This window comes from Aulostomus chinensis, chromosome 12, assembly GCF_037954235.1.
Source record: "Aulostomus chinensis isolate RoL2024-O1b breed Wild chromosome 12, RoL_Achi_v1.0, whole genome shotgun sequence".
Taxonomy (NCBI): Eukaryota; Metazoa; Chordata; class Actinopteri; order Syngnathiformes; family Aulostomidae; genus Aulostomus; species Aulostomus chinensis.
In genome coordinates, this window is record NC_141331.1 from 20766624 (window position 1) to 20793126 (window position 26503).

The 26503-nt window shown below is 40.9% G+C and overlaps 1 protein-coding gene across 3 annotated transcripts; it reads left to right on the forward strand.

The window, feature by feature from the left end:
• Positions 1-197: 197 nt before the first annotated feature.
• Positions 198-17185, forward strand: trim45 (tripartite motif containing 45). Of its 3 annotated transcripts, XM_086220776.1 has the most exons (9): positions 198-556; positions 637-927; positions 3100-3388; positions 3731-3876; positions 4905-5221; positions 7788-7917; positions 10341-10455; positions 11260-11386; positions 13502-17185. In XM_086220776.1, the coding sequence occupies exons 2-9, from the start codon at positions 809-811 to the stop codon at positions 13654-13656; spliced, it is 1398 nt and encodes a 465-aa protein (XP_086076902.1). In that variant the 5' UTR covers positions 198-556; positions 637-808; the 3' UTR covers positions 13657-17185. The 3 variants fall into 3 exon arrangements, with proteins under 3 accessions (XP_086076902.1, XP_086076901.1, XP_086076900.1); XM_086220775.1 differs by having other exon boundaries at positions 198-927; positions 11260-11414; XM_086220774.1 differs by having other exon boundaries at positions 198-927.
• The last annotated feature ends 9318 nt before the right edge of the window (positions 17186-26503 follow it).

Sequence of the window (26503 nt, forward strand, 5' to 3'; positions counted from 1 at the left end):
TACTTTGATACATAAGTAAACTAAATATTTCTCTACTTTTGCCTTGGTAGAATTTTGAGTGGAGACTTTTACTTTTACCATAACATCATTTTTCATACTTTTACGTAAGTAAAGGAACTACGTACGTCTCCCACCACCACGAATGTGAAGTGTTGTTGGGTAGATGGGGGCAGTCAGTCCGGGTTTGGTAGCCTGGAAAACCCTTCGGACCAACCCCCAACAGACCTCCCGAGGCTTCCCATTGGCCTGGTGGGAAGTGAGGAGTCAGATGTCCCATGGAGCAGTGAACGCACCCTTGCAGGACTTTCCTGGCTCTTCAAGCTGCATTAAATCTATGATCAGAAAGGAAAGATCAGTTGATTTTGATGGGTCAGTTTCATACGACAGGCAGAGGCAAAGCGCACTTCAGTTTGTTTCCACGCAGATAGAGGCTTGTTCATTGTGAGTTTGGAGCAGTTTCCTGGCCGTAGAAGTTGTAAATATGTCTGAACTGAAGGAAAACGCGACTTCCAACTCGGGACACACGAAAAGCGGCGTTGGGGTGAACCCGAGGGCGGTATGTAAAGTCTGCAATGGCTTATACCGAGACCCCAAAATCTTGCCCTGTCTTCACACCTTCTGCTTTGACTGTATCAGTCAGCTAGAGCCCTTCTCGGTGTCCGCTCGGTGTCAGCGGGACGGTCCGGAGGACGTAAAGGAACAGGCCACCGTCACCGTGCTTTGCCCCGACTGCGACTCCGAGGTGGATATTCCGCCTTCAGGACCGGTAGGGCTGACTACCGACCACCTTGCTCTGGACGAAGTTTTCATGCAAACTTTGACGACTGACAATCCGTTGGGGTGCGACCTGTGCGGCGAGGGAGGCGCGGAAAGCCGCTGCGAGGTCTGCTGCGTCAACCTTTGCGAGTTCTGCTGCCAGGCACACAGGTAGTCTAGTCTTCTCTATTCGGTTCTATTCTCTTCTATTCTGCCATAGTATTTAGGGCCTGAGCCCGGAGGCACTCCGGGGCGAAGACCCGATTATGTTTTTTACTATGTTGTCCTATTTAGCAGGTAAAAGCAATCTAATATAAGAACTTTTTTTATATAACCGGTGTATTTTAGTTTAATTGGAAAACAAATTCATGAAAAAAACGAAATCACAGGAAATAAAAGGTGCGTGCACCACATTTAGCAGCAATTTCCATATGCAGTCATTGATTACATTGTAATAGTCAAATTAACAGCTATGTTTGTCTCAAACTGGGAATTGCAAAGTATCATTTTTATAGTTGCTTAGGTTTTATGTTTTTAAAAGTTTCTTTGATGTAGAAATAGGAACACAAGTAAAAAAAAAAAAGTGGAAATTATTAGCTACTACTCAGCTACATTTCCATTTTGGACCCTTTTCAAAGCATCAGCAGGATAAACACAGGTGCAGCTAATACCATTATTTATGGTCCTGTTCTGTTGAGTTGGTCCTTGGCACTGTGCATGTTGACTCATTTGAATGGCAGGGGCCATAATTATTTCTACCAGTGACACCTTATTCCTACTATGACAGGGACCTGTTTCAGTCATCAGTCTAGATGTCAGAAACAAAGTGTGTTAAAGAGGAACAACTTTCTCACTTCGACTTAAATTGAATGACTTTTTATTTTCCCACACTATTTTTACAAGAAATGAGAATTCCAAGTTGGGGGTGAGAATAATGGTGTTCTGGTTTGTAATCTGGATGCGTTATGCAGTGATCCGTGTTCAGCTCTCGATGGGGAACTTGAATGTGAAGTATCGTGATGTTTTAATATAAGGTGGTAAGTAAGTGCACAACACATACAAACAAAAATGTTAATCACAAAAATGTGCAGGGCAGCACGGTGGTGCAGTGGTCAGCACTGTGGCCTCACAGCAAGAAGGTTCTGGGTTCGAGTCCCGGCTTGGACATGGGATCTTTCTGTGTGTAGTCTCCATGTTCTCCCTGTGCCTGCGTGGGTTCTCTCTGGTACTCCGGCTTCTTCCCACCGTCCAAAGACATGCAATTGGGGACTAGGCTGATTGATACTCTAAACTGACTGTAGGTGTGACTGTGAGTGTGACTGGTTGTTTGTCTCTCTATGTTGGCCCTGTGATGGACTGGTGACCTGTCCAGGGTGAACCCTGCCTCTCGCCCGTAGCCGCTGGGATAGGCTCCAGCCTCCGCGACCCTTAATAGGAACAAGCGGAAGGAAATGGATGGATGGACAAAAATGTGCAGTCCTCAGTTAAATAAAAAACCTACAAACAGAAAAAACATACAATACATACATATCATGTAGGCAAAAAAAAGACAAATGCATAAAATCAAAAATAAAATATATACAAAAAAGAAAAAACACAAAACTAAACACTTGTTCTCCTGAATTGTAAAACAGAAAAAAACATGAACATGCAAACCCAATGGCAAAAATGCATGGAAAAAGAGTTAAAATCTTGGTGGTCCAGTGTTCATGTAGACTTTTCATTAGTTAAGACACTTCCATCTGTTGTGTTACATGTTACTAGAAATGGGTGATATGGCTTAGAAAGAATATCATTATTATTTAAACTTTTGCATTTCTTACATTTAATAAATGATTATTTATTCAATGTGTTTATACATTGTGGTTTTTTGACATTTCCTGTACTGTAAATATGCTAAACTATCAAAGTGGGAAATAATGCAGAGCCAAACAATTATAGCTGTTTATTTCTTTTCATTTTGAATAATGCTGTGTTTAAAGGAGTTCATAAATGCTCACCCTGAAGAAAGAATGAACTGACATGAGCAAGATAAACGTTACAGAGGTTTTAATTGTCATTTTGATACATGCTGGGTTCTTTGCCTAGTCCTAGATGTTGGTCCAGGCAGTGAATCTCTTAGGTTCTTAGGATAAATTCTCTATTTTGTGCTTCACACTCATGAACAGGTGTGAGGTCCTTTCTTTTTCTCTACCAGGTTCTGTTCTATTACATTAAGGAATATTGATTTGTATTGTGTTTATTTGCATTATTGTTTATTTCACTGATTTCCATCATATCCTGGGCTGAAAAGACTCTTTATTCTCACTCTTCTAACGTTTGTGTTGTCTACTTTGTCTGCAGGCGACAGAGGCGGACAGCCTCACACTCTATACAGTGTCTGCAGGATCTGAAGTCTCAAGGTCGTCTCTGCCGTCCCATCTTGTGCTCCCTCCATCCTGGCAAGGAACTCCGGCTCTTCTGCCAGCCCTGTGATCGGCCAGTCTGCCTGGAGTGTGCCACCACACTGCACTGCGACCACCAATGCTGCCCTATGCATGATGTTATTGACCATCACGGAGACCGTATCCGAGAGCTGGTCACAGGGTGCCTACGACCTCGCCTGGAGTGGCTGGAGTACACTTTGCAGAAGGTACAGTTTTGGAGCCTATTTGTTCTATTTGGACTGCATCTAAGTTTCAAATAGGATTTTATTCCTGTAAATAACATTGTAGCAAGACTCAATCCTAAATTCAGGCTTCAAACCACATTTTAGAAACCTGTCATTTTGTCCTAGATTCAATTTAACAGAGGTTGAGAAGATTTTTTTCTCTTCAATTCCTCTTCCCTTCAGTTGTTTGCGAGCTCCATGCTATTTTTAATACAAAACATTACCCTCAAGACCTGTGATAAAAGATTTTAGTATTAGTGTACTATAGTATTACTATAGTATTAGTGTATTGTAAAAATAAATTCTTTTTGCCATCTGTTGCAGGTAGAAGTATCGCAAGAGGCTTTGCAGGCACGAGTGGAAGCAACAGCAAATGAAGTAAGATCCTTTGCACAAGGCTATGCCAGCGCTGTGAAAGCCCACTGCCTGTCTCTGCTACATCGGCTGGATGAAATTCGCATCCAGCGCAGGTACAACATGCCATCAAATCTGAGGGAAAGTGCTTCAAAAAATGCAGTTATTCTTTTGGGACTGTTTAAAAACAGTTTAGAAGTCAGCCCAGAATTGGCTGTACTCAAGAAATTTAACTCTCTGAAACAGAATCAGTAATCAGGTTTTTGAAACATCTCACTCACTTTCTAGCGTGCCTAACATGATCAAGCTAGTTTTGAAGTCTTGTCTCAAACATTTTCTTGTTCTGGCCTCTCAAATGTGAAAATCTGCTGCTGTCACTTTTTGTGGTATAAATTTAAAAAGAAATGTTAGATGGTTCAGATTATTCCATCCATCCATCCATCCATTTTCTACTGCTTATCCTGTTAAGGGTCACGGGGGGGGCTGGAGCCTATTCGGGCAAAAGGCGGGATACACCCTAGATGGGTTGTCAGTCCATTGCAGGGCCAACACATATAGACAGACAACCATTCACTCTCACAGCCATACTTATGGTCAATTTAGAGTATTTGGTTAGTCCCCCCTTGCATGTCTTTGGACTGTTGGAGGAAGTCGGAGTACCTGGAGAGAACCCACAAGAATGTGCAAACTCCACACAGAAAGACTCTGTGCTCGAGCCCCTTGAGCCCTGAGCCTTCTTGCTTTGAGGCGATCGTGCTAACCACTGCACCACTGCGCTACTCCGTTCAGATTATTACTCTGACCAAAATAAATTGGGGTTCTGGGACATTACATCAATTATAGTTTTATTAAATGCATGTACAGATGCTAACATGCTATGTAAGCATGGCTCAGAAACAGCTCACCATATTAACTGATAATGCAGAGTGCAATTTAAGTTAACAGTTATGTTTGGTTGCAACATCAACGTGTGACACAACTAGAGAAACAGCAGGGGGGCGATAAATGGAGTGACCTTGAGGAAACTGTTGATTTAAAAAAAACAAAACAAACATCTTTAGTATGGCCAGGTTACCGTCAGTTACAAGTGTATTCATTTCTCACAAAGCATCATTTGTCATTTGCACTTGTCTCCGTTCCTCAGGAACCATCTGCATGTGCAGAGAGCGCAGCTGCAGCAAGCTTTGTTAGACATCCGTGGTGGTATGGAGTTTGCAGAAAGACTGCTGAGCTGTGGCTCAGACGCTGAGATCCTCAGTGCCAAAGGAGTTACCATCCAAAGACTGACCAGCCTGCTAGAGAGCAGCTGCAACCCCCATGTGGCAACAGTTGTCCCTGATGATGGTGCAAACATCAGCTTTATGCCTAGAGTGCCTGCAGGAGAGGTGGAGGGCTACCCTGTGGTCGGGTTGATCGACTTTAAGACAGTGGATCTCAACAAGTGCACTATCGAAGGGGAAGGTAAAACACTCCCATTAAGCTTCATATGTGTTCTGTTTTGGTAAGAGTCAGGATGATATAGTACTGACCAGTGAAACATATTCCTCTTTGCGGTGTATGATGTTGTAGTTCATCTTTTTAGACAACTGTGGATTTAAGACCTAATTAATTTCAGTCTGCAAATGTGCAATAAACAAAGTAGGTTTCTTCCCTTTTTCCCTTTTAAAAGGGTGGTGCATTGTGTACTGATTGTAAAGTCGCTTTAGGCAAATTTTGACTTGTGATTTCAGGATTTAAAAATGAAATTTGATTGATTGAGTCACATCTTGATATAAATTGCCCAACCAAGTATATCCAGGATCCGAACTTCTCTGCACCCTTCCCTTAGTCATTGCATAAGGGTTTAGATTTTCTATAGGCCTGTGGTGTTTTTATCTGTTTTTTTTGTTTTTTTTAAAGCTACAGTTTGCTATCTGGATCTCCCATTGAATCCACTACTGAGGACTCCAACTATTTTACTAGTTTGAGACTGTTCAAACCCAGACCTAACATGGGTCTTTCTGTGATCTGCATTTAGCAGCATCACTGGTACTGGTAATACCAGAACCCCAATTTTGAAAGGTTGCAGAGAAGAGAGGACTCATGTCAGATTAAAAAAAATTACACATCCACCACCAAGATTTGATCACGCAAATTTTAATTGAGAGGGCACATGCAGTCATATTTTTTTGACAGTGTGAACCCTAATGTTACAGATAGTACCACCTAATGAGCTGATGTCCTCTGTGCAAGTAGAACAGTGTCCTACACGCATGTTACCAGTGTTATTATTCTAACACATTGCTTGAAAATGTAGGAAAGTGGACCAAACATCTTGGTCTTTTGGTTTGACATGCATCTGGAAACGAATGAAACCTGTTATATTCTTCTTTCAAGAAGAATATAACAGCAGATGCAAAAACTGCTGCATCGTATTTGTACTATGTTAGATTTTTGCACAATTTGAGCCACTTGTAATAAGTAGAAGCTGTCACAGGAATTATAAAAATGCTTCTGTTAACTTCTTTGGTTAAAATTGACTCGTTTTTAGATAGCACCTCTCTAGTTTAACAGTACTTAATGTACTTTACAGTATCATCTCATTAACCCATTCACGCACTGATGGTGGACCCTGCAAGGTGCCAACCTACTCATCAGGAGCAATTAGGGGTTCAGTATCTTGCTTAAGGATACTTCCACATGTTCACGGGGGAAGGGAGGACCAACTCAGCAACTTGGTAACCAGACAGCCACTCGACCCCTGAGCCATGCTGCCCTTCAGGCCTCCACCACTGTGATTTTGCTAACCAGCATTAAAATCCTGATAAATTCGGATCACAAATTCTTACTTGAGACAAATTGTGTTCTAAAAGTTTGAACTCACATACCTAGAGCCTTCTACGTGTAATCTCACATAGCCTGGTCAATTCTGGACAGGGCCAAAGGGTTGGGAGAGGGGTGCTGTTGGGGGCAGTTCTCCTGCTGGAACAGGAACAATTACTGTCTCAGATTCTTTGGCTCAAAGGGCAGGAATTTCTTTGGGACTGACTGAAGCAATGTTGGACACACACGCATGCACACACACACAGATGCGTAGTAGCTTGTCTCTGTTTGGGGCTTAGCTTCAAGAGTAATGTTTAACTGTTGAGTGTATGGAAAGCCTCCACTAATAACAGTGTGTAGGTTTTGGTCTTTGAGGTGTCAAACTTCATGTGTCCTTTCCCCAGCTTGCTTGTTTTTGTACAAGAAGGTGTAATTTTGGTTTGGTTTGGTATTTCAGGGGCATGTTTCCATTTATCCACACTGTATTGTCACACATCTTGATAGTGTCACTCCATAGGGATGATACAACACTGTCATGCTAAACTGTCTCTATACACTGTATAAGCGCAAAGACCATTTTGAACCACTGGCAGCAGTAGTTGTAGTAATAGCAGTAAATAGAAGTTAACAGCTGAGCAATATTACTAGAATCAGCATCGACACAAATCAGCCAGCAGCTACTGGAAATCGCTAGATTATAGCTGAGAGAACAAAGTGTAAGATCACTAGTTATTGAGCAGCTGATTAAATCTGAGTAGTTTTGGCAAAGCAACATTAATCACTGTGAACACCAATTATGTTGGTTAACACACAACACAACATCAGCTCATAAATATTGTGTGTCCCAGAAGCAAACATTTAATGATGATTGTGGGTTTTGGAAGACTGTGTAGCAATGAATTAAGGGGTGCACCAAGTCACTTGAAATGGCTGGAAGCACCATGTGCTCATGGAGAGGAAGGCTTGCTAAAGCAGTCAGGGTTGTGAGTGTGTGTCCGTGCGTGTGTGTTTGTATGCCAGCTATCTTCATGTCCATGTGTGTCTTAAATTGTGCGGTGAATATGAAGTGCTTGTTTAGTTGAGATTTTTTAGATCACTTGTAAGATTTGATGAGCCTGTTTCCTTCCAAGTGTGTTAATGACTGTCTATTCCAAGACCTCTGAATTTATGGCTTTTTGCCACTGTGTTCACATGTGTGGTATCTGACCCTCGTCCCTGGTCACAGGTTTACAGCAGGGAACAGAGGGCCAGCAGGGTCACTTCACCCTGGTCTGCAGAGATTCGTCTGGAGAGCAGATGGCAAGAGGCGGGGAGAATGTCCTGGCTAGCATAATTCACAGGGAGAAGAAGAGCTGGTGAGTGAATGAGAATGAAAATTCAGTGGTCGTCCAGGTCATGTTCACCCATGGAGGGTTTTTCCAAAGTGAACTTGATTTGATTGTTGATACTTTTTTGGATTTTTTTTTTTAGGGCCTGAGCCAGTCCCTGGCGAAGACCCTATTATGTTTCGAAGTCACACTCGCCACTTCAAAAGTGAATTTGACCCCCTAAACATGCATGAAAACTCACCAAATTTGGTAAGCACATCGGGTGCGGCGAAAAATTCGATAATTAAAAAAAAAAGAGGCGCTCTACTCAATAGCGCCACCTACATACACAAAAAACCACGCCACAGACTGTAGGAATGTCCTACAGACATGGGACAAACACCACTGAACTCGTCTCATCAAGACGGATAAATCATACACTCACACCCCTGACCTAACTGTAACAGGATGTCCACAATTTGGACACGAATGTCTAATTTTGGACAATTTTGCGCCCCGAACAAAATCTATCTCCTCCTAAACCGTAAATGCCAGGGCTTCCAAACTTTCACACATTACTCTCCCAACTGTGCTCTTCAAAAATCTTTAAAGGCTAATATACTACGCGCTCGGTTTGGATTTTATAAGCTGTCAAAGTGGTGGAGACACATTTCACCTTACAATGGAAGTCTATGGGGAGAGCGTGTCCTCTCAGGGTACATACTCTCGAACAAATGCTTCTCACGCCTATACCATACATCGCACAGCTTTTAAAAACACACCACTGTATTCCTGACAAAAATCCCTACAAAAATATGGTATTTTGTGTGACTTTTGACCAACGTATGCCGAGTTATTCAGCTTTTACACACTACATTTCTCTTAATCCTCCACTCTCTCCACTCCAGCACAGATCAGACACAGTGCAGCGGGGGAGGGGTTCTTAAAGGGCCAGCTGGCAGCTTTGCTCTCAGCTCTGCTCTCAGCTCTGACAGAGATGGCAGAGAGCGAGCAGAGAAGGGAGGGGCTCTTAAAGGGCCGGCTCTCAGCTCTGCACTCACACTGGGCAGCGCACTGAGGCTCGTATCTCCTAAACTACAAGGCCTAGGGATTTGCCGATTACACCGTTGGATTCGGGCCGGCGATCCGGCCGCGGCTAGGCGGGGGCTCAGGCCCTAACAACGCTGCTTGCAGCTTTAATTAGGGCCTGAGCCAGAAGGTACTTCTGGCGAAGACCCTATTATGTTTTTTTTTTTTACCTTTTCACCTTTTTTCTCTTCAAATTGTACACAGACAATTCTTCCTACCAAGCTCCTCCCCCTCTGCCTCTTTGGGGAGCAGCAGCCCCTATGTTGGTAGCCTGCACAACAGACTGTAGCAGTACCTGGGTTGTGGGTCATAGATATATGAATATATTTCACTTCTCATCATTTTCCTCATGATTCATTAATGTCCAGTTGCCCTAAATTCAATTTAATTGGATGGCTGAGCAGGTACTGCTTTAATATTTCAGATTTCTCATTTAGAACATAGCGGGGGGTCAAGCTGATCTTAAAGGCTTCTGTGAAATCACACAAACCGCCTTTCAGGTAGACTGAATATTTTTCAACTCAAAGAAGTCATTTCAGCGTCCATCCAGTAATGGTGCCTGGAAGACTCTTATCTGATTCCTGCAGCATCTCTCACCCAGGACACTCATGTTTGTTTTTTCAGGTGATAAAGTAGCAGCTTCAACTGTTGTCTGAAGATGTAATGAGTGTGTTTTCCATCTTCAGTCAGTAATTCAAGTGATCTGCACTGTCAAACCACAGTCCTTCACTTCAGATCCACAGTGGTTAACCTCAATTAAAATCAACCATCACCAGGCATATGTAAACTAACCACACAACACATCCACTTAGCCGTAACAGAGGCATTGGAAGCCTCTGACTGCCATGTATTACACAGTCCACAAATGCTTAAGTAAAATATGCTGTTCAGTTTTAAAAAAAAAAGAAGATTTGTGGACTCTAAACACAATTATCAGGGGAACTGTCAGTGAGATTAACGAGCTGAATGCTACGCATAAACTGAAGCTGTTTTCATTAGATTTCCCTTGTTTTTTCCCCACTAAATACCCATCAGATTCCATTGAAGACTACTATTGATTTTGTGAATTAAACTTTACACAGAGTGGCTTTAACTTTTAGAGGATGCCAAAAAAGCATAATGTCTGTTTTTCTCCTTGCTCCTCCGGTAACTGTTGGACAAATTGTTCCCTATGAGTTGATGACGTTGTGGTAATAATTTAGAACTAAGAGTCATCCTTCATAATTACATTATTGATTTATGTGACAGTTTCTAAACAGTGCCACGATGAATTGTATGAAAATATTGAGATGAGAGATGATGAAATTCCAGAAGTTATGTAGGCATTTGAATCCCAGTCATATTTTAGGGTTTTAAAAAACAAAATGTTGTTATTCCTACAGCACAGTGGAAACAGCAGTGGTGGACAACAATGATGGTTCCTACAGCATTTCATACATATCCAAAGAGCCAGGATCTTACTCAGTGTGGGTTTGTGTCAGAGCCCAACATATCAAGGTAAACATCAAAGTGGGGGTTAAAAGAAACTGTATGATCATTGTGATGATTATTATTGACTCTATAACCCTCAATTGTATAAATGTCAGTGTTAAACAGCCATGTTAAATAGAAATAAAATAAACAGTTTTGGTCTCAGATTATGGAAAAATTTTAGAATTGTAGTAAGTTGATGCAAAAAATTCCACGTGTCACAACTTAATGATGCCACACAAAGTATCTGAATAAAAGCCAAGTTGGGACAGACTGTGTCAGTATACCATCTGTAGCGTGATATCCCTGCAGGACAAGCAAATGAAGACAGAAAGACCAATACACAGCTTTCTGCAGTGATGTTGAGCTTCAAACGATCCACAAACATGTTCCATCACTGCTGTTGAACAAAAAAGATGACTTCTAAGTCTTCAACAAAAGCTTGAGATGCCTGTAGGAATTGTTATATTGACCTCCATTGCAGGAGAAAACCTGTAATGTGTTATGAATCTGTTGATGCCCTGAAAAATCTGTCTGGTAGATTACTGTTGGCCTTTGTACTATTCTGGGTTGTTTTCTAAATGGTGGCTGTTAGTGTATTGTTTCATCTATATCACAGCACACTTATTAGCATGTTTTGGCCTGAGGTCAGACCAAGCTGTGGCCTTGCCGATTGTTCTCAGAGCCTCCTAAAATTTTTGACAAAACTCAAGCTGCCGATAAGTTTTGATTTTAATTGCATCTGATATTTGATAGAAGACTAATCAAAGTGATGAGAATGTGATCATGGTTTATATGCTGACAGTGGCACTGTCCTTTCTCATCCTGCAGGGTTCCCCTTTTGCACTTAATGTGAAGAGGAAGTTGAGGCATCACACTGGGAGGTTTCATTGTTGCTCCTTTTGTTCCAGTGGAGGAGCCAAAGAGGCTCGCTGCGGCTGTCCAGGAACTATGCCAGGTACACAGAGGAAAGTTGTAACTCCTAGGTATATATTTACGTGTCAAACTTTTCTCATCTTGTTGCCTGTCCAACCTCAAAAGCAGTGTTTTGTTTTGTTTTGTTTTTAAGTATGAGACTGTGGGTGGGGCAGCACAGTGGTGCAGTGGTTAGCACTGTCACCTCACAGCAAGAAGGTTACGGGTTTGAGCCCCGGCTCAAGTACTGTCTCTCTGTGTGGAGTTTTCATGTTCTCCCTGTGCCTGTGTGGGCTCTCTCCGCGTACACCGACTTCCTCCCACAGTCCAAAGACATGCGAGAGGGGACTAGGTCAATCCAGGCAGGCACAGGAAGAACATGCAAACTCCACACAGAGAGACCCCGTGCTCAAACCCAGAACCCAGAACCTTCTTGCTGTGAGGTGACAGTGCTAACCACTGCACCACCATGCCACCAACTCGGTCAATCGGATAATCTAAATTGACAGTAGGTGTGGCTGTGAGAGTGAATGGTTGTCTGTCTATAAGTGTTGGTCCTGAGATGGACTGGCTCTGCCCCCCACAACCCTTATCAGATAAGGGTTAGAAAATGGATGGGTGGATGGATGGACTGTGGGTGTGCCCTCAGACAACTCCCCACTGGATCATGATAGTGTTATACATTGAGCCAAGGTCACCCAATAATGTTCTTCAAAAGAACTTAAGCAATACATTTTAAGGTCATTCCTGAGGCATTTAGTTATATCTGACACTTGGACAGTGTGAGCAACAGTAAAACTACCCATAACTACTTTATCTTTGAACTGCATTTTTAACCAAACACATTTATTTATGTCCCCCTAAGACTCATGTAATAGTCCCGCAGTTCAACTCACTGATCTTGTCTAAAACCCTTTGGCACGTCCCACTTTGAGAACCTCTACTCTTAAGTCACAAAAATAAGGAAAAATGTTGTTTGGATTTCTGTGCGATAAATACAGTGTCACATTCACTGGTTCAGTGAGTGTGACGAGGAAGGAATCCATGCTAGACTTACTCTTATTATCTTTGTATTTTGTAAAACAAAAAAGAAACAGAAGCAGTAAGATGGGTTTAAAGCTCAACATCATCCCCCGTGAAAGTGGGTCATGACATATGCAGTATGTTCTATGGACATGTTTAACATAAAAACTGTAGGTGCATGGTTAGGGCTGCTGCTACTAAAAATTTAATCTAAATCAGGATTTGGTTTCCTGCAAAAATTGCAGGAAGGAACAATGTTTGTTAAAGGTTAATGGTTTGTAAGCCTGTTACAATAAATAATATATCTATGTATCATACAATAGACATGAATGATAATTTTGCTGACATCAGTATATTGGTCATTGTATTTACATGCGTATTGATGAACATAAGAATGAGGGGAATTTTTTTAAAGTCATTTTTCTTACATCTTCAACACTTTTATAAAGCCGCTTTCACATTGCACCAAAAACGTGGGTCAACACGGGTTTTTCGGCACTCTGAAAGGGTTGACTGGCCATTTCGACCTGCATCGACCTGCGTCGACCAACTCACCAAGCAACCCGGGTGTTTAGCGGCGCAGCGCGGCTCTGCTCAGCTCGCCTGCAGTGTGAAAAAGGCAACCCGCGTCATCTCCAGTTTTACGCGACCTTCCTGTCGCATCCTGATTTTGTCACTGTGCTCCCTGTCAGGCTTCACCTGTAGCTTCTTCGGCTCCCTTCCAGACGAGCCAAGAACTCCATCCTCCTTCGCTGCATTAGCGTTCGGACATTTTCCAATCTGCGCCAAATTTGTATACTTTGCAAAAGAGACAACATTTCAATGCACGCAACGACAACGCTAACGTTCAACTTGGTGAAGTCCACGTTGTGGTTTGTTTACCTCTCAGTGTTCCGGCGCACGTTTATGTGAAATGATGACGTGGTCAACGCGATGACATATGAGAGGGAAAAACACAGGCACGCAGCCCTCATAGCGGGAGTTCAGACCCGGGTCTTCTGGAAGCTTGAATGCGCCCTAATGCCGAGCAAACGCAGGTCCAAAAACCCACGTTGACACGCATTTTTCAGTGTGAAAGTGTTTAGAGACTTCTCCCGGTGTTCCTTATCTCTTGTCTTGCCCTGTCTGAATGCAGGAGGATTCAAAGGCTGTGGACACAGCCATAAAGGTCACCCTGGGAAGCCTCACTGGTCTTGCTGTGGCAGCACCATGGAACAGTCTGAGTGTTTGCCTCCGAGTGTGCTCGCTGCAGTATCCCCCCACAGCCACCTCCGAACTGCAGAGCTCTGAGGTGATGAGTGATGGCCAGACCTGTCAAGATGATGGCCATCAATATTGGATGGCAGCAACCAGCAGATAGTTTGTGGTCGTCAGTGGGAGTCTTGGGCAGATGTGAAAAAGTCAGATAAGGCCACTAAAGCTGTAAAAAAAAAAAGGGATCAGCTTGGAATTGTGTTAACCTAATTGTGATATAGTGGGAAAGAAACCACTGCCTCCATGAAAATAACATCTAACAGAAAGGTGCAAACTCTCAGGCCATATTTTTAAGTGGCTTATCCTACAACTTTATGAACAGATTGCTGACAAATTAATTGAAAAATTAAATAAATCTCCTGAATCATTGTAATATCAAAGTCAGACAAGACTCAGTAAAACCACAGCGTCCTTCTCACACAAATATGTTGAATGGTGCATTCACAGTAGTTGCCAGGAGAAAGTTTTGCTCCTTCTGTTCTTCTCTTTCAACATCAAATTGTAGGTCTCATGGTGAGCTTTTATTGTCTAGCCTACTTTCAATTTTAAAGGCACTAAAATTGTGTTAAAGGAACAATGTGTAGGATTAAAAGGAATATTTTGCCAAAAACTGAAAGAATATTCCTAGCATCTTTAGCCTACACTATGATTACTTAAAACCAAGAATTGTGTCTTCTTTAGCTTCGAATGAGACTATTAAATCAACATAGAGAGAAGGAAATGTTCTACAGAATCCAGAACAAATAAATCAGCATCTTGGCATTGTAGTCTGTATCTGCTAGTTTCCCTTATTTCTTTAGTCATACTTGTTACCATTTTACCATTAGTAAACAATTTGGGCTAATGCTCTCGCTAAACAAAATATATTGTTTCCCTCTGTTCTGTTTTTTTGTTTTTTTTTAACGTTTGTCGCGGAATCTGTTTGAACAGCAGTTCCGCATTCTTACTCTACACCAGCTGATAGGTGAAAATGACCCACCCACCAATGATGAAAGCTTTGGACACCCCTGCAGAATTTATGATGACTTTGGTCATGGCAACAGAGTCTGATGGAGATGGAGGTTTAAACCTGTACCTGTGTTAGCAAATGAATTGGTAATTTTTACTGGTAATTCCTGCCGATAATTCATGCACATATGATGGTCAGATCGGCATGGTTCATGTTAGCTGCTTATCCTTGATAGAATCCGAGTCATAAACAAACAATGAGCTGGTTCCTATCAAACATTCTCAGGTAAAACAGTTAATGCTCTCTCAAGGTTTCCTGCTACCTCAGTAGTCACTGTGTTTAATGAGGAGAGAAGTAGTCTACATAGCTGCACATTCAATGTCATTAACATGCTGTTGTGTCATGCCCTCCTGTGATAAGGGTTTTATCTGGAGAACAGCATCATTCAGCTGCACTCACCTTCCTCGTAGAATTTAAAGTTGTTTGTCTCAAGAGGCAGTGTCAATCTGCTGGTTTCCCAACCCCCAATATGGGGCTCCTAATGAACCACTTCATGCCGTTTCTCTGTACTTTGATGATGCCTTATCAAAGTGTAACTGCAGGTAAAAACGTTTTCCTAATGTTAAAATAGAATGGAGCTACTGATTAAAATGGCTATAGGAAAATTAGACCAATGTAAATATCTAACATTATTATTTGTTATCCATAATTCTCAGATTGACAATCTTGATATATTGCCTAACGTTTGTATTGTAAACCAGGTGCACAATCATTAATATATTTTCATCATTTTACTGAAACAATTACACCTTTTCAATGAAATAAACATATTTTACTTTTTTTATTTTGCTCCAAAATTCATGCTGGTGCACCATGTTTACTTATAATTTCACCCCATCCATGTGCTATATATGGGAAGTATGACATTTACTTGTCCACCCGTAGACTAACATAAAACCCAGTTCATACTCGAGTTGTATATTGAGTTCATTATTAAAGTGAAATAATTATATTAATCACTTGTTGAATAAGGAAAATTAAAACCTTCAGTTTTATGATTTAATGTTAAACCTGTGTACACTTCTACTGTATAGCTGCCAAATAGATAACCCATCAGTTGGTTTTTGTTCCACAAAAATAAACAAAAACAGAATAAGAAATGGGGCAGCATGGTGGTTAGCACTGTCGCCTCACAGCAAGAAGAAGGTTCCAGGTTTAATCCCTGGCTCGAGCATGGGATCTTTCCTTGGAGTCTGTATGACATGCAAGAGGGAATGAAGCTGATCGGATACTCTAAATTAGCCGTAGGCGTGAGTGTGAATGGTTGTCTGTCTATATTGTTGGCCCTGTGATGGACTGGCGACCTAGCCAGTGTGAACCCCACCTCTCGCCCAAAGGCTGCTGCTGGCATAGGCTCCAGGATCCCCAGCGACCTTTTTAACAGGAGAAGTGGTATCATTAGTTGGTTTTCGTTCCACAAAAACATATAAAATAACAGAATTAGAAATGGCATCATGACTGTAGCTCATATTTAACTTGAATAATAACAGACACCTGTCACTGACAAAGCTGTTATTCTTGAGCCTTTTGGATAATATTCTAATTTTTTTAACTGAAAAATGCATACACTTTTCATTTCATCAAGCTGGATAGTTCCTTTCTAGATCACTAGGTGGCAAGAGAGGGCTGCCTTTTTCTATCTGCTCTTCCAGAACTAATGATTGTGTTCCTCCACCTGTGACACTGAGTTCTCTGAGCTTATTCCTACAAATCATTCATAATCGGTGGTCTCAAATGCTTCCTGTACCAGAGCTATCTAAGAGACTCCAGATGATTACTGCATTATCTGGAAAAAAAGATGTAAAGGATTCAAGATTGACTACTATGAATTTTTGATGAATGGGGACCTGTTCCACTAAAGCCAGAGAGCACGCTATATCAGCACTGTCACTGGTGATACTGTTGAATTAAACACTAATTGTTTTGTTGAATCAGATTATGAAAACTCAATGACAATCATTCAGGAGATGGGGCTTCAAGGATATATTGAAGTCACTGAGGGTGAACCACACACACACACACACACACACACAACCACATACACATTCATAAGTGGAGGGTGGGTGTGAGTTAAAGATCGTGGAATGGTCCAAAGCTATGTATTTATTATGAATTTTTCTCTCTCTCTTTCACTCCCACTCTGCTTTTGATAGCGTAAATAAAAGTTGAAGTGCAACACCCTCAAGGAACATGTCAACTTTTTGGGAAATACTTCCTTATTGTCCATCATTTTTACAGCTAGACAAGTCAATAGATACCCTGCGCTCCTCTCTATGTACAGTATATTACAGTGCTCCTAACCCCTTAGTAGAGTAGTAGAGAAAGTCATCTCAAAAGTAATCAAGTAGATTTTTCTGAAAAGTGGTCTTTGCTTGAATTATGGTTGTGCTTAACATTAAATTCAGTATTACTTTTTCAGATACATACCCAGTAATACTTCAACAGCCTTAGCCTCCCATCGTGTTGCGCTTGTAGTCCTTTTCCCACAGAACAAAAACCCACTAACACCCTTCTTCTGCAATGGGAAACGCTTTAATCAGCATTCACCCAAGTTCAAATGGCCCTGCATTAGATACGAGTATTTGACGCTGATCAGAATAATGGAAAACAAAAACTGGGTGAATGCAAAAATTTACTGCCAGCTTCTGCTGCTTCCAATCTTGGACAGGCACTGTGAGCAGTTGGAACTTTGCTTGCAACAATATACATAGAGGCTTGTCACCTTGTGTGTTGAGCTGGTCCTGAGTTTGAAAAACAGACAGAAAGTAAAAATAGGACAGAAACATTGTGGCAGTTCTCCATGCCACATTTACTACTGCTACCAAAGGTTGTACACAGGCTCAAGATACTTCACTCCCTAGCTGTTTTGACAACCCAGATTGTGCCTTTCAGAGCAATGACATCAAAAATGAAGCACCAAAAATTAAAAAAAAAAACCCAAGAGCAACTTCTCCTTTCATCATAGTGGGAACAGGATCAATATTTGCAGGTTTACCAGGGTCCAAAACAAACCCAAACTGCGTGTACACAGTTGTGAGCTGTGGGAAAGATTATCCCCCTCCAAAGCCTGCAGTCCCCCCTGTGCATATTCCAGCTCAAATAGTTCAGGATCAGGGTTTTGGTTGGTCCAGAAGTAATCTTCCCCATTCTCTGGTATACTGTAAAATCAGCCACAGCCAAGTTAGCAGCAGCCACTCTTTAGTCACCAACACATGTTTTGTTCCACTGACCAAAGCTGCAATGAGATTTATGAGGTGCAGCACCAAATCACTGCGCACAGTGTGGAAAGTAGTTCACTGTATCTGACTCTAAAATAACAACAATGTGTAATTTTCATTATTTATTGAAATGAATGTTATGCATAACAAGCAAAGAAAATAGAAGTTAGTTAATGACGTTTAAGGTGGCTTTCTCGAAATGGACTCAATTTTATATAGCACATATACTCATCAGGAGCAATTATGGGTTCAGTATCTTGCTCAAGGACACTTTGACATGGTCACCGGGGTCAAGGATCAAACCAGTGACCCTTTGGCTGCTAGACGGCCACTCTACCCCTGAGCCATGCCGCCCACAGTAGTGGCCATCTGCTAGGGTTCATTGCAGTTAAGCTAACTAGCCATCAGTCTGGAGCTCAGTAATACACACAGAGGAGAGATAGTATCTACCTGCTTGTCAGGACAAATAGACGGTATGTTTATTTCGCATGTGGCTATGTCTATTTGAGAACAGTCGTGCTTGTGACTTGAGGTGAGTCTAAGTCAAAAATGCTGTGCTTTGTGACTTTGGGTGCAAATTTAATCCATAATATGAGCCAAGACTAAACACAAACAAAAGAGAACGGCACATCATTAAGTTGTTTAGGTGAAAGGAAAACATCCTGGAATCACCCACGTTTCATAAAGGCTCCAAGTAAGTAAGCCTTAATGAGGTGGGAGGATTCAGCCCATCGTTGACAACCTGCAGGCCAATGCAAAGGCTCTCACAACACAAACCAAGCAAACACTGACTTTCCACTGCTAATAACAGATGCTCACTGCGGCTATGAACCCCAGAGACAGAGATGTCTTACAGCAGACTTCATAAACCAACTTCACCCACTGCTGAGCTCTAAAGTAATGTACCTTGTAATTGAGAGAACCAACGATCATAATACAATATTGTCTCACAGGCTCAGGACATCTTATGCCTAAATTTTCATACCTGGTGCATTTTATGTTTTCATGCTTTATGTATCAGGCTTATCCAGAGAGAGGGACGGGAGGGGCAGCACTAGAGCAAGCCCAAACGTCTCTATTGTACCAGGCCACCAGACAAGAGGAGGGCTGGCACATAAAACTCAGGCAATGGCATCTAACAATTATCAGAATCATTCCCAATTATAAAGCACATTAGAATATACCCATTTGAGTTTGGATTTAGGAGTTACACAGAGATGTGAGGTGACAGTATACCTTGACATTTGACCACCAATATCATTTCAAGTCTGGGGACTAGGCTGATTGGATACTCTAAAAACTTGACAGTAGGTATGAGTGTGAGTGGTTGTTCGTCTCTGTGTGTTGGCCCTGCGGTGGACTGGTGACCTGTCCAGGGTGTACCCCGCCTCTCGATAGGCTCCAGCCCCCCCCCGTGACCCTTACTTGTAAGGAATAAGCGGAAGACAACGACGACAAATACAGTGACCTTTGACCACTGATATATTTTTAGTTCACTCTTGAGTCCTACTAGACAATTATAGCAAATTTTAAGAAATTCCCAAGGAGATGAGAAAAATGGCATTAATAAAAAAAAATAGGTGATACAGTTGGACAGACATACAAAACATTTTGCTTGGTCTATGTTTTTTGTGTGGAGGCAAAAAAACACGCACCCATTAAAAGCTACAGCATGATTTTATTTTTGTCTCCATCCTCAGACAATGACGTACTAAAAACAACTGTCGACATGCTAACATAATAGGCTGTGCTGTAGTTGATGCTAACCATTGCTGTTGCAGCTAACAGATAACAATTGGCGAAATAATTTTTGCCATCTCACAATCCCACAATCCCTACATGTTACCTTGTTTCACTGTAAGAATTTGATAAATTTGGTATTTGAAATGTCTAGAAGAGCTGTAAGACCAAGTTTTGTTTTTGTTGTTTTAAGTGAGAAGAGGGCTAACCTTATGTGTCTGGGCCAACATTTGTAATGAATTGTAAAAGCGAAAGATTTGTGGTAACATTACTAGTTACTAATTACTTAGATTAGGGTGAGTCAACGATAGAAATAGTTCGCATTTCCTGCACAATATAGCCCAGCCAGTGATCAGCTCCATCAGATCTGTCGGGGCATTGCTTTGTGTGCTCAGTATCCTCAACACATTTTACTGTGCTTTACTGCCCTACCAGATGATATTAGCAAATTGGATGTGGAGTTTTTCTCGGTTGAAAATGTTTTGGTGCTACATAGTTGAAAACAGACAAGAATGTTCTTGTCTTTGATCGAAACACGCTTGGAATACTGTCTATACCTCCTACTAGTGAATGTGTATTTATCTCCTTCCTTTATGCTTAGTTTGTTTATGCTAGTAGCCATCACAGTCTCCTCCCAGAGACTCTAAAGATAAAAAGTTCTACTCTTACTCTGTCAGCAATGATGTAATGCCATATTAATGTATAATTACTTGGAATAGTTACTAGGTTTTAATAACTGCTTGGAAATTATAATGCATAAAATTACTCCGTCACCAAACTAATCAGATAGCAGTAACTGCCCAACACAGATTATAAACAATCCAGTGCCAGTAACTATTTGTTTCACCCTCCAACATACTAGATGGCACTGTTCTTTAAATTGAAAAAGTTGGGACTCAACAGATATATGTTCAAATATGTATTGATGTACAGTTTGAATAAATGTACTTATGAGGAGAACAACACAGGACAGGACAAATCCATCCATCTTCTTCCACTTATCCTGTTAAGGGTTGCGGGGGGGGGGGGGGGGGCTGGAGCCTAAGCCAGAGTACCCGGAGAGAACCCACGCAGGCACACGGAGAACATGCAAACTCCACACAGAAAGATCCCGTGCAAGGAAAACCAATTAAACCAATAAATGAGCTTGGTTGATTCTATAAAAAAAAAATGCAAATTTAGAAATCCTCTACATGTGCTCTCCATGACTGCAGATTTTCAACAGGTTGTGTACAAAGCTGTTGCTTGTACAAGAAAAATGTCCAAGACCTTAGCAGGGACTCACAGACTCCTCAGAAATATAGAGGACAGTTAAGATGGAACAGATAGCCAATAAAGCTTCCACAGGATCATGCTACCATCAGTTCAGTGTTGTGACAGCATCTGACATTGTCCTTCTGAGAGACGCTTCATCACTGAGCTGAACTGTAGCAGCACCCAGTCTGTCATTGTCAAGATAGAACACACACTCAACAAACAGACACTGTCTCTACATATATTTGAGATCACCTTAAATACATTTTGGGAGGAACTGAATTTAGTATGTGTGTTAAACTGTGAATAGTTCATCCTGATTTGGTCAAACTCATGTGGATTCAATCATTCATCACAGAATCATGTTTCCAGAGCATTTTGAAGACTAATGTCTTCATCTGTGTGTGTATGTGTGTGTGTGTGTGGGGGGGGGGGACATTATGTAAGAGGTTAAAGAGGTTAGGTCATGACAGTAATACTCTTACTGGCTCTGAATGGAGCCTAACTATAACACATTTGAGCTGATGGAGCAATGTGAAGGTTTTCAAGTCCACATCCAATGATATACCTATACAGTTGCAGGTTATAGTTAAAGTTATACAAAACCAATTGGGACACTTTCTAAGGAACTCTGCACAAGAAAATATGTTTTTTCAGTAAATATTATGATTCGAGAGAATTCATTGCTGACTGCTAAAGGTTCCATTATGAATGCTGTTAAACAATTCACTATACAAAGGCTCATTGAAGCCTGGAACATGTGAATACGTGATTGGCATGAAAATAGGTAAACTAGTCTTATACAGAAGGCCATTTTTGCAGTTGATTTTTTTTAGGTTGTTATCTGGTGATAATGGGATATTGGCCCTTTTACAAGACATACTAATTACTTCAACATAACAGCAATTTCTATCTCAAGATAATAAAGTTATATTGTTATATCAAATCATTATCTTATTGTCATGAAAAAATGACCTTTATTATTAAAGACATATCACATGAGATGGAGTGCTGTTGTAGAGAAAGCATGGCTGTGATATAGGAGGAAGATAACCATCGCATTTTTTATGAATTAGCAGTAATGCTTCTCGATACAGAGCAACGGCTTGAGCACGGGGTCTTTCTGTGTGGAGTCTGCATGTTCTCCCTGTTCCTGTGTGGGTTCTCTCTGGTACTCCAGCTTCCTCCCACAGTCCAAAGACATTCAAGAGGGGATGAGGCTAATTGGATACTCTAAACTGACCGTAGGTGTGACTGTGAGTGTGAATGGTTGTCTGTCTATATGTGTTGGCCCTGTGATGGACTGGTGACCTGTCCAGGGTGAACCCCACCTCTCACCCGTAGCCTCTGGGATAGGCTCCAAACCCCCTGTGAGCCTTAACAGGAGAAGTGGTACAAGATGGATGGATGGCTTCTCCATACAGAGTGTGTGAGTTTTTGTGTGTGTGTGTGTGGGGGGGGGGGGGGGGGTTCATGGGTAAGTGATGCCTTGTCTGTCCTCTTTCCACGTATGACTACCGTGTTAGACTTGATCAGGAGTCTAGTCTCTAACAAGCCCACCACCTACGATTATATGTGGTGTGGTTGCAGACCTTGTGGACAAATATTTGAGTGTTGTCCTCCATGATGATAAATTTGTCTTTGAAACCCCATGTGGATGCTACTTTATTGAAGACATTAGCCCTTTTAATGTTTCTTCTAAGACAATTACTTTTTTTTTACAGAGACTTTTCACAACATTTTGTGAATCTTTTTTTTAACTTTTTGAATTATTGATTTGTTTAGGAACTTAAATCAAATCAATAAGACCAATAGGCTTTTTGGACATTATAAGAGACTGGTCCGTCAAAAGGCCAAGGAAATGTTGGATGTCTCCTTCATCCGCTGTGCCACTGATTTACTGAACAATCGCACCCTGATTGCTTTCCTTGCATTTTCTTCTTGTTCATTGCACATTTTCATTTGTGCACATGTATTTTATGATGTCTACGTCCTTGGTGGAACTCCTCCTTTCACTGTTTTATTGCATTGATGTGTCTCCTGTTAAATTCTGTTTTTATGTGAAACCTGTTTGCTAAACGAATTTGCCCTTGTGGGACAATAAAGATAAATTGACCGAAATCATCTTTAACTGTATTTTAATAAACATTATTGATAAGTAATGAGGCCCTAGCATAAAAAATACTAACATTACTTGATTATTCTTGTTGAATAACTGTAATTAGCCAAATCAACTGTTCACTCCCAAATCCTTAACCCTTGTTTATGAAATGAAATAAGTATCTAATAAGAATGTATAGTGTGGGGACCTTATTACACATTAGTTACTGCTTACTACATGCATCATGTTATTAGGCAAGGCAAGGCAAGGCAATTTTATTTGTAGAGCCCGTTTTCACAAACAGTTTGTCTCAAAGGGCTTCACATGGCATCATAACAACATCCTCTGCCCTTAGACCCTCACATTGACTGAGGAAAAACGCCATAGAAAACCCTTTTAACGGAGAAAAACCTGAGAAACCTCAGGGTGAGCAACAGAGGAGGGATCCCTCACCCAGGACGGACAGACGTGCAGTAGATGATCAAATGATTTGACTAGATGTCAAATTTATCAAATAATTGTTTTTTTAAAGACAAACTCTTAAAAGCAAGCAGAAAGAAGAAGGATGATGAGATCAGGTATCCTTTGTTATTCCACCCTCAGCGATGTATGGAGCCGTAAGTCACTGACAACATGAAAAGCTTGCCTTCGACTGATTCCTTTATATCTTCAACATACTGAATGCTGATATTGTGGTTGAGGACATGTTTCCAAATGGATATGCACAATCTGAAATGAATCCTGGAATGATTTGTGGTAGAACTGAACAACATAACTGATAGTGACGAGCTGTATGTAATAAGGAGCACACAGATGTATGAATGTAGACAGAAAGATTAGAAATACACTCATGGAAAGAGAATGTTTGCATTACCAAAGCACAGTCATCACAGACAGTGATTCATAGCATTCAATATACTGCACTGTTTTGCACACTGAAACAAAAACAAAAAGAGCAGAAATGTGAACTGCATATATTATCCTTTTTACAAACATCTGAAGCAACAATTACGGATTAATATTTTTCTGTATGAATTAGTTTTACATAGAAAACAATGTAATAATGATGTAATTGATATGCATGATTTCCAGTGGGAGAATACTAGGCTTTGACTCGGGTTTTGTGATTAAAATAAATGCATCAGTATATTCCAGACCCTAATATTGTTACATTAATAAATAAAAATTATCCACTCCTGCATTTGCCACTATTTCAGTCAGATGTTATACTAGCATGGTGGACAGCAGCAGGAAAGACTGAGTTTGATGAAATGGGTGTGATGTAGATATTATTAGACTGTCCAGGTAGTTAGTTGTACTTGCAGCTCCACAGAGGGTTTTCGCAATACATCATCAATCCAGAATTCAGTCATCTTGTAAATATTGAACATAAGTAACACATTACAACTGAAGTACCAAACTGAACTAATAGGTAATTATTGTCATATATTTGGCTGTATAGTAATCAGTCAAAGTGTAAAAAAAAACAAAAAAAACAAACATTGTCAGAGGAAATGTTTATGGTTGGCCAAACTGAAACAGGATTTCCAGGGCAAGACTCTTTGTACACTCAAATCATGATAAAATATTAATGACTGCTGGCTAATTTTAATTTAACATTTGAAACTATGCACACATATTCAGCTGCTCTTACTAACATTTTTGGCTGAATAATATCAGCATTACCTGACTCTGTTTCATTGACACAATATTTGGTTGTCAGTCTCCACACCTTTGTAGCTTTTGTACAGCCTCTCCCTGAACGTCAGGATGTTAATTACATCTTCAACAACAATTAACTCAGACTTGAGTCTCAGTTACAAAATGTTATATTTAGTGTTGTTTCTTATCCAAGGATATGTCCAATATGGCTGGGTAAATGACAGAATTGAGGCACAGGTGCAAACATTCTATATTGAAAAGTAATTATGTAGTGTATGCAATGTATACATATCATATTACATAATATGCAAACGGATCAGAATAATTCCATGACCCATCACATCCTATTGTGAGGTCCTTGGAAATACTTACTAATTTAGACATTCTTTCCATGTTGAAAATAGCAAATAAGTGGCAGGCTATTCAGCTTGTTAGATTAGTAAGCATACGTACCAAAGTGCATAAAGAGGATGTCCTAGATCGTCGCCTTCTTAAAATAATGGCCTATGTTATTTTTTTCACATTTTTCAGAAAACACAATAATTTGGAGACAAAACATCACCAGGAGTTGATTTAAGCAAAAAAAAAAAATGTGTAAAAACATGACTCAGGCAATTATCTTAAGAAGGTGATGATATGCTGTCAAGAGGCCAGACCTCTGTTTATCTACCCATAATTCTGCAGGGGTTCACAATGGCTGTTCTACTTGAAGTAGGAAGGTGTCCCTCCATAAACTGGAAAGTCAAAAATAAGGAGTGTGTCATCAAGCTCCCTCCCCATTAAATGTAGTTATCTCCACTAAAGCGTAGGATGGACACTTGAGACACACACTCATTTCCTCAACTGTCACACATTTTTGCACATACATATACCTGTCCAGGGAGGTATGAGCTGGCCTTGAGTGAGCTCTGATAGCCAGGTTCCTGTTGTTCACAGGGTTGAAACCACCATAACTCACAATGTCATCCTGTCAAATTGATGCATAGGTTATTTTCCCCGTTGAAATATGGCCTCTCATGTCAATGCCCACTGTTACTTTTGTGTTCTTTTCTAATCCTAATTCCTCATCAACACTGGGATGAGTGATTAGACAGAATGACTCTTTGTAGGCGAGAAATATTTACCCTTTTGAAAATACCCAGCTGGCCCCCCATATCAATCAGAATAGAGTTGCCTTTGGACAATGTGAAATTGTTGTTAAAAATGAGAATCAAGTTGATGTTGAAACTAGGGCTTGGTAACATAAGAACATGTCAGTATCCTTTCATTTACTGATGGGTTGACGTCAATACTTTACGACTTCATTCTGGAATTAGAATATTTTTATTATAAATGCAGTGTTTTTAGCCAAGACATAAGTGATCATTGTGCAACTGGTCGCATACGCTCTGGCTCTGCAGTGAAACGTCCACCTAGAACAGCATCCATACGCTCTATGAAGAAGTTCAACAATGAATCTTTTCTTTGCGACATTGCAGCAACAAATTGGGAAAGAATTTACACTCATTCCACAGTTGATGCTGCCTGGTCTTTCTTCAAGAACACCTTCAGCAGAATCATCAACAAACATGCGCCACTAATAACATATCGGATCAAGGATCGCCTTAGCCCCTGGTTTTTCCATGAACTGACCTCATTAATCCGCCAAAAGAACATCTTATGGCAAATAGCTCAAGCCTCCCAATCTCCTGCCGACTGGCTTGCCTTTAGGCAGTACAGAAATAAATGCACTCAAGCCATGACTCACTACCTGAAGAAATTTGCATCTGGCGGCAGTGATTCCAGGAAGTTCTGGAAAACAGTAAAGTCAATGGAAAATAAGCTCTCTACCCCCAGTTTACCAACTTCAATGACCCCGGATGACTGCATTGTCACAGATAAGTTCTGCATGGCCTCACT